General features: G+C 25.1%; 3 protein-coding genes across 3 annotated transcripts; 2 read left to right on the top strand and 1 right to left on the bottom strand.

Moving 5' to 3' along the window:
* Positions 1-200: 200 nt before the first annotated feature.
* ENU1_202500 (protein tyrosine kinase domain containing protein) lies at positions 201-4,373 on the top strand (the record flags this gene model as incomplete). The annotated part of the gene is made up of 1 exon (XM_008862146.1): positions 201-4,373. One exon carries the CDS (start codon positions 201-203, stop codon positions 4,371-4,373), a length of 4,173 nt encoding a protein of 1,390 aa, XP_008860368.1.
* A 596-nt stretch (positions 4,374-4,969) lies between these two features.
* On the top strand, positions 4,970-5,563 carry ENU1_202510 (hypothetical protein; the record flags this gene model as incomplete). The annotated part of the gene is made up of 1 exon (XM_008862147.1): positions 4,970-5,563. The coding sequence occupies one exon, from the start codon at positions 4,970-4,972 to the stop codon at positions 5,561-5,563; it is 594 nt and encodes a 197-aa protein (XP_008860369.1).
* Positions 5,564-6,238: 675 nt separating this feature from the next.
* Positions 6,239-8,098, bottom strand: ENU1_202520 (heat shock protein 70, putative; the record flags this gene model as incomplete). The annotated part of the gene is made up of 1 exon (XM_008862148.1): positions 6,239-8,098. One exon carries the CDS (start codon positions 8,096-8,098, stop codon positions 6,239-6,241), a length of 1,860 nt encoding a protein of 619 aa, XP_008860370.1.
* Positions 8,099-9,267: the final 1,169 nt, after the last annotated feature.

The following is a 9,267-nucleotide window of genomic DNA, read 5'->3' on the forward strand; positions in this document are numbered from 1 at the left end:
TTGTCCTTTCTTTTCTTTTTGAATTTTTATTTAATAAAAATTTATTAATTTTCAGGTTTATAAAACAAAATAAAAATAAAAAATTATGAATAAATAAAAGAAACAAAAATAAAGAGTTTTTCACTGAAGGAATAAAAAATTGATAATTTTTTAAGAAAAAAAAAATAAAAAGTACTGAGAATAAAGTAAACAAAGTTGGTATGAAGAAGTTAGGTAATACTTCTTTATTTATCATAGTCTTTCTTATTATTTTAAGTAATGAAAGTTGTTTTGGTGAAAAATGTCAATGTGGTGATGGTATTTGGGATAGTTTTTGTGAAGACTGTGATGGAAGTTTTAATTGTGGAAGTAATTGTAAATGTAAAGATGGGTATCAACCAAATGGATTAGGTGAATGTATAATACAATGTCTTTATGGAGATAATTGTTTAGAAGGATGTTATTTACCAAATGAATGTGAAAAATGTGATACAACAAAACATATAAAAAGTGATTGTAGTGATTGTGAATATGGATATGTATTTAATGGATATGGTAATTGTATAGAAAAACCCAAATTAGTTGAGACATGTTTTTCTTTTTTTCAACGAACAAAGAATGATAAAGTGTTTATTATTAATGAAAGTACTGATATTTTTCATACTGTTTTTATGAATGAAACTGTATTTAGTAAAACATTATGTTCTGATGTTGTTTCATTTACACAACCATATACATATGGTATTTGGATTAAATTAATAAGTCTTAAAGAACAATATGTTAGTGTTGCTTTAAATGATTATACTGAATCAGAATTATTATATCTTGGATCAATAGAAAATTATTTTGAAAATCCATATTCAATTGCAACACAAATGAATTGTGATAAAACTCATACTCCAAGATGTAATTTATTTAATTTAAAAAGTGCAGAAAATATATTAACACCAAGATTAATTATTCATTTACAACCATCTATTCCTATTTATGTTTTTATTCATTCTCCTTATGGAAAAACAATTTCAGAACCATTCACATTTTATATTAAATCTATTACTCATCCTTGTATTGATAGAGCTATTGAAATAGACTTAATTGATGTTATTGATGTGCCTACAATATATTTAGATAAATATACTACTTTTGTTTCAACTTCTGTTTGTCTTACAAAAGCACAATACGTTAAATGGTATAAATTAATTGGGGCAAATAAAAAAATGAAAATTAGTTTATGTGATTCTAGTTATGAAGGAAATGTCTCAATTCAAGTTATTGGCTTTCCTGATAAAAATAATATCGATTCTTGTTCAAGTACTCACGCTCGTTGTAATAAATATGTCTCTGGAAATTGTCCAAATACACTTTATTCAACAACAATTATTGAATTAATTGACACTGAACAATTATATGTTGGAATTACATTCTCAAATCAAGAAATTAAAGGAAATATTTCTATTTCTTTTGAATTTGTTTGTCCAAACAATTGTGGAGAACATGGATTTTGTAGTGAATCAGCAGAAGGTTGTATTTGTGAAGAAGGTTATGTTAATACTGATATAGGATGTAGTAGTTGTGGTAATGGAAAGAAGGATGAAAATGAAGATTGTGACAATTCTTATAAATTTGATTCACAGTGTGATAATAATACATGTTCTTGTATTTCACCTTTTGTACCAATAAATTTTAATGGAACAATACGGTGTAGTTTACCTTCATGTGGAAATTATCAAATTGATATTGGAGAAGAATGTGATGGTGGAATGGAATGTGAATATTGTTTTTGTATTAATGGAGCACAACCTCATTCTATTCCACAAGTTGGTTGTATTCCTTCTACATGTGGTAATAATTTAATAGATGAAGAAGAAGAGTGTGATGGTGGAGAAGGATGTTATGTATGTCAATGTATTGAGGGATATTATTCAGTACATTCATTATCATGTAGAAGAAACAATTTTATTAAAGACACTATTATTTATTTGTCATCCATTATTATATTTTATATCTTCTTTTGGATTGCATTATTATTCATTCATTTATTCATTTATATAAAGTTGAATAAAATTATTATGAAAGAATTAAATGAACAAGAAATGATTCAAGAAATTTGTAATTGTGGTGTTATTCCTTTTGATAAAGATAATGCACAAAGACTAGAAATCTTTAATAATCCTTACTTTTCTTTTTCTGATTCTATTATATCATTTCTAAACGAAGGGAAATTAGATCTTGAAAAAAGTTATTCATTCCAATTTACTCTACGTAATACTTATAAAAAGGTATTATTATATACATTTCATGGTAAAGAAAATGCAAAATATAAACTTATTTTTTCTCCTACAACTGGAGCATTACACACACAAGAAGTAGTTACTATTACAGCTCAACTTATGATATTTTGTACAACAAAATTAAAAGAACGAATTCATGTCACTTTGAGATTTGGTCAAATTAAATCAGCAATGAAAGAAATTGATGATATAATTACAAGAAATAACCCACAATTACTTCAAGACTCTAGTTCAACCACTTCATCATCATCACTTATTATTCAAACACAATTACATACTGAAGAAAGTAAGTCTTCTCTTCTCAGTATTAAAACTAAAGTTAAACCACCAAAAATTGAAAGGTTTTATGTTAATATGGAATTACGAGCAGAAAGTAAATTATCAACGCATATTGATTTTGATGAAATAGAATTAAAACAACCACCTGTAGGACAAGGTTCATTTGGATTAGTATATCGAGGGTTTTGGAGAGGAGTAGAAGTAGCAATTAAAATGATTAAGTCAGATCTTTTAGACACAGAAACATTATTACCAAGTTTTAAAGCAGAGTGTAATTTAATGGAAAGAATACGTTGTCCCTATGTTTTGTCTTTTGTTGGAAGTGTACAAATGCCTGACCAATTATGTTTAATAACAGAATTTTGTAGTATGGGTTCTGTAAGAAAATATATGAAAACAAATTCATTAACAACACAATTAAAAGTCAGAATTTGTCAAGACATTGCAAGAGGGATGAATTACTTACATCAAAATAATATTGTTCATAGAGATTTAAAAACAGATAATATATTAATGTTTAGTACTAATCCAAATGAAGCTATGTTATGTAAAATTTCTGATTTTGGAACATCACAATTATACGTTGAATCAAAAAATTCTAAAAAAATTGTTGATGTTGGGACTCCTGCTTATATGGCACCAGAAGTTCATAACCCTAAATTAGGAGATGCTAGTTTTAAATGTGATGTTTTCTCATTTTCTATTTGTTTATTAGAAATATGGTTGACTCATCAACCATATGACCCTGAACAATTTCCTGACTCTGAGTCTATTCAATCCTTTATTATGGCAGGAAAACGTTTAGTTATACCTAATGAATGTGTGTATAAACGAATTATTAGAAAATGTTGGGCACATAAACCAAAAAATAGACCAACATTTAATGAAGTTTCGTTAGAACTGGATTCTATTTATCAAAGAATAATTAAAACTACAAGAAAAAGACAAAACACTATTTCTGTATTACATCCAACTGAATTTAGTAGTACTACTCCATTTTCTCCAATTGAATCACCTGATACATTAGCTCCTGAGTCTTTATCAAGTACTCATGGAGTAACTCCAAAAATTATGTTACCTGAATTATCTATAACACCTTTAAATATTCCTGATGGAAAGATTCAAGCAAAGGTTAGAGATAGGTTAAATAAAGTTACAAACACTCAAAGATTTTCAACTCCTTCTGTTCATTCTCAACTAGAAGAAAATCAAGAACAAGAAGAAAAAGATGATGAAGAATATTCTGTTGTAGAAATATCAACACCAAATACTCCAGCAACTTCCTTAAATCAATCAGGAATTCAAACACCAAGGAATCGTAAAAGAATGAATAGTGTCATACAACCAAGTAGTATAGATAAATTAAATAATACTCAAGATAGTATATATAAAATTAGTACTGTAGGAGATAATATTTCGAGTAATGGAACAATTTCAGTTAAATCAAATAACAATTTATTAGAACATGAAGAAGTAGTAAGTCCAAGAAAAGATGATACAAGCCTATTACGTAAAAAAAGAACAAACGTTATTTTAAAAGATAAAATTGATACATCTTCATTTGGAGATGTTCCAACACCAATATTAATTGCTCTTGAATCAAGTAATGAACAAAAAAGATATTCATGTGGTACAACAGGAGGATTAAAACAAAAATCACCAGTTATATTGTGTAATGAAAATAAACCACCAATTAAAATAAAAATAAGTTCTTTTACAGAAGAAGAAAATGAAAGAAAGAAAAGTGAATCAAGAAATGTAATTTCTCCTGAGATTAATCAAAAAAATGTAAAAACTACTTTACTAAAAGAAGGTAAAGAATAATATTATTTATATAAATGTATGTTTTTTACATCTCTTTTTAAATGTATCGAGTTTTTTTTTTAATTTTTTTGGCGTTGTAATTGGAAGAGTCTTTATACTTTTTTTTCTTTATGAAATACCCCATTTTTGGTGTTTTCGAAGTTATATGAAAAAGGGGGTTGGAGTGAAGATACAAAGTATATCACTAATAAAATTACTAAAGAAAAAATCATTAATTAAGTTATTCAAATGAAGATAGAGAATTCGTGTTACCATTTGAAATTACTTAAACCATTTCCTAGAACAAAGAGAAGAAGAAGAAATTCTTAAATAAAAAAAGTCTATTTATAAATGTGTTTTTTTTGAAATAAAAGAGTTTGAAAGAGTTCTTTAATGACAAAATCAAAAACGGAAACATCAAATTAACAAGTTAATATTGGCATATGAAATCACCATGACTAATAACTAGAATTTAGCAACTAATACGAAATAAAAAAAGAGTTTTCAGATAGTAAATAGTTCGGTAAAAAGAAAATCATAATAATAAGATATTTCAAGTTAATTGTAGTGTTATTTAAAGAATCTACTAATAAATCATTTTAATTAAATAATAGTGAATGCAAGGACAATTTATTAAAGAACCAACTTTTATTAAAACAGAAAAAACTTGGAAAGAACCTAAGAAAGATTTTAGAACAGTTAGGAATCAACAAGTTTATCAACAAGGAATTTTATTAGCTTTATTAAATCAATATTTTGATATAGAAATAAGAAAACCATTAAAAAAAGCTCATTCATTTGAACAATTAATAAGAATTCATAGACTAATTATTGGTTCAGAAAGTATTGATGTAGAAAAATTTTGTGATCATAGATGTAAAGAAAAGTTTCAAAAGGATCTTTGTAAAGGAATTAATGAAAAAACAGCAAAAAGGAGATTAGAAAATATTAGAATTGTTGAAATGGTTTTCTTATTAATGGATATTTTAATGGAATTTGGATACCTTTTTGATACTTCTTGTACTAAAGGAAAGAAAGGAACTGTTAAGTATGAACGAATCCAAAATATCTTTTATAATGGTAAAAAGATTTATGACTATAATCATTTTATTTCTATTGGAAAATCTGTTAACTCTTATTTGTTATTATCTTTATCTAACCAAGATTCATTTTATTGGAAAAGAGGAACTGGTTGTTCAGAGATCTCTTGATCACTTTCGCATTTTTAAATATTTTTTTGTTCTTTTTTTAATATTTTTTTTTTGGTTTATTGAATAAAATGTTGAATTAGATAAAATTTTATTTGGAATTGGTAATTAAAGCATAAAGAACTAAAATTATATTAATACATTAATAATTGAATAAAATAAAATTTTTATTTATAAATAACACTAAAAGGTAAAATATATAAATTAAAGTTATTTTTACTGAATAATATATAAATAGAAATTGATTCACCTAAAAAATAATAAAGAAAATGATTTAATGGAATAACAAAATAACATTAATATAATTGGATAGTAAATAATATTATAATGTCTTGTTATATTGTTCTTAAATTATAACAAATCCAATAATAAAACAACAAAAATATATGAAATTACAAAAATAATAATTATAAAAAAACAAAAGAAAAAATGAATAAATACTCAAATGATTATAAGAATTAAAAGTAATTAGAAAAGTGTATAATAATTATAATAATTATAAATAAAATTCATTTAATTACAATTTAATTTGAATAATAATTATTTTAAGATAAATGAATTATAAATGAATTATAATAATAATTATAATAAAAATAAACAAATAAATAATAACAATAAAATATTGTTTGTTATAGATGAAATATTTTATTAACATTTGAAGTTGATGTTTAATTTGAATCATTTCATCCACTTCTCCCAATTTTCACGTTCATTTTCCATAAAAGCAATAACACTTTCTAAGTGTTTATATTTAGTACTTAATTCTTTTAAAACAGATTGATATTCTTCAATAGTAGAATATTTTTTATGACACATTGAATTATACCATTCATCTGGGACAAATTGACTATCAACTTCAATATCATTTTTAAGACCATTTAATAACATTAATAAACCATTTTTATGTTCTACCTCTTTTCTTCTTTTTTCATTTTCTTGAACTTGTTGTTTTAAAGATTGAATCATTTCTTTTGTTCTTTTTCTTTTTTTATCTTCAACAATTAAAGTTTTTTCTATTCCTAGTCCTTCAATCTTTGCTTCAACAGTAAATAACCCACTAGAGTCAATTATAAATCTAACATTTACAGGAGTTTTCTTTGGTTGTGGTTTATCTATTTGAATTTCAAAATTACCAAGTTTTAAATTTTCAGGACAAATATCTTTTTCTCCTTCATAAATATCAATAGACAACGTTTTCTGTCCATCTATAGCAGTCATTAATTGTTTTTCTTTAACAACTGGTATTTCTGTTCCACTTGGAATAATTTTTTGAAACAATACTCCAAGGTTACAAACTCCTAATGATATCGGAACAACATCAGTATAATGTTTATCTGTTCCAAATGCCTTATATGCTGCCCCTTGACAAACTGCCAACATAGTATCTATTGTTGTTAATGGTTGTTTACCAAAAAATTCTTTAATCATTTTTTTAAAACAACATAGTTTAGTTGGACCACCAACAAGAATAACATCTTTTATTTCTTCTTTATGAATACCTTTTTTGTTTAATGCTCGTTCTATCGTTTGTTGTATTCTTTTAAATAATGGATCACATAATTCTATAAATGTTAGTGAGTCAATAACCATAGACACTTCTTGTTGAATATCTTCAAGATCTTTTTCTGGAACAACATCGGATAATGAAACTTCAACATCATTTGTTTCTTCATTTGAAAATAAAATCTTTGCAAGTTCACAATTATGAAGTAGTCGTTTCTTTGATCGTGCACATGCAGCTTCATTTCTAATACTCTTGTCTTGAAAAATAACATATTTTTCTAATTGTTCATTATTCTCTAATAAATAATTCATCATTTCTATGTCAATATCTTTCCCTCCTAAATGTGTATCACCATCAGTTGCATTAACAATAAATTCTTCATCAGATACTGTGACAATAGAAACATCAAAAGTTCCTCCACCAAAGTCAATGACCATATATTTCCCACCATTTATTAATGTTTGTGACTTGTCATAAGCAATTGCTGCTGCCGTTGGTTCATTAACTAATTCAATTACTTCAATTCCAGCAATTTCAGCAGCTGCAGCAGTAGCATCTCTTTGTTCACTAGAAAAATTAGCAGGAACAGTAATAACTGCCTTAAAGTTATCACTAAGACTTTTGTTATTGATAGAATTAATGGCTTGTTGTTTTAAATATAGTAGTATTTGAGATGATACTTCTACTGGAGACACTTTCTTTATTTGGTTATCTTGTTCAATTTCATAAAACAATTCACCATCTTCAATAGAAATTTTGTTTAATAAAGATTTATCATTTTCAATTTCATTTGGGTTTACTCTTCTGCCAATAAACCTTTTTGCTTCATATATGATGTTCTTTGAACGTTTGTTCATCATGGTTGCGGAAACCCCACAAATAATGTCTTGTTCAGATTTTGCAGGATAATACACTACAGAGGGGGTAAATTTATCATTATTAAATTTAATGACTTCAACACTCTGTTTGTTAACGTCATAATAACCAATAGAGCTATTTGTTGTTCCTAAATCAATCCCAAAGACAACTTCCATTAATCCTTTCTTCCTTTGTTTTTCTTTTTCAGTTTTTTCTTTTTTTCATTCATTTTTGTTAAATTATAGTATTTTATGACAAAAACTATTATTTAATTATCTTAACAACATGAAACGTCAAATTCTTATTTTCTTTCCAATTTTTGAGAAGAGAAGATAAATAAACCCCACACTTTCTTTCTTGAGTATTTACAATACACATTTATGATTATTGAATTTTCATCCAATTTCAAAATATGTTCTTATTACATCTATTTTATTAATATTTTATTATTCAATGACTATTACAATTAAGATATCAAAGAACCTTGTTTTTTATTCTCAAATAAACCAGTTAGTTCTTTCACAGAAAATAAAAGACTCTTTGATTTTAACACAAACTTATTGAAATCATTAATTATTCAAGTAGGATTATTGAAACTTCTTTATCATGACTATAGAAGAGGTTGAATCAACAATCAGAATAGATTTTTATTTAATTCCAATACTTATACCTTCATGACTTTCATTGATATTGAATATATGTTCTTTGTATAATGTTCCCTTTTACTTTTCATGCATCATGTTCATTATCAAAACCTATGTATTCACTCTCTTCTTTATGAGACTCTTTTTCAATGAAAAGAAAAGAAAACAAGACATAAACATTCAAAGTCATAGAGAAGATGACTGTTCATTACAATAAAATATTAATTAAAAAGCAATTATTTAAATGTTTATGGAATCTGTTTCTATTGTTTTGTTCATTTGATATTAAATCAATCCTTTGTCTTCATAGACTAATTCAAATGGATATGTTTGAATATTATAGAGTTAATGGTTAATAATATTCATAGTTTTAATCACAATGTTTTTAACTTCTTTATTTCTTTAATTAATCTAATACCTCTATATTTATTATTCATTTATTTCAATTTAGTATTCAATTTATTTTTATATATCTTAGTTTCTTTATTCTTTATTTTTGTACTTATTTCTTTTCTTCCATACTTTCCATTGTTATGATAATATTTAACATTACTCATATCATTTATTAGACTTATTTTATTCTTTTTGTTTATTACTTATATTTTGTCTGTTTATTTTATTACTTTTATATTGTGTTAATGAATTTTTCTAATTACTTATTTTCATTAGAATTAAACTTAATTCATTTATTGTTATTATGA

The sequence above is a fragment of the Entamoeba nuttalli genome, assembly GCF_000257125.1.
Source record: "Entamoeba nuttalli P19 unplaced genomic scaffold asmbl_9611, whole genome shotgun sequence".
In the NCBI taxonomy this organism is placed as follows: Eukaryota; Evosea; order Mastigamoebida; family Endamoebidae; genus Entamoeba; species Entamoeba nuttalli.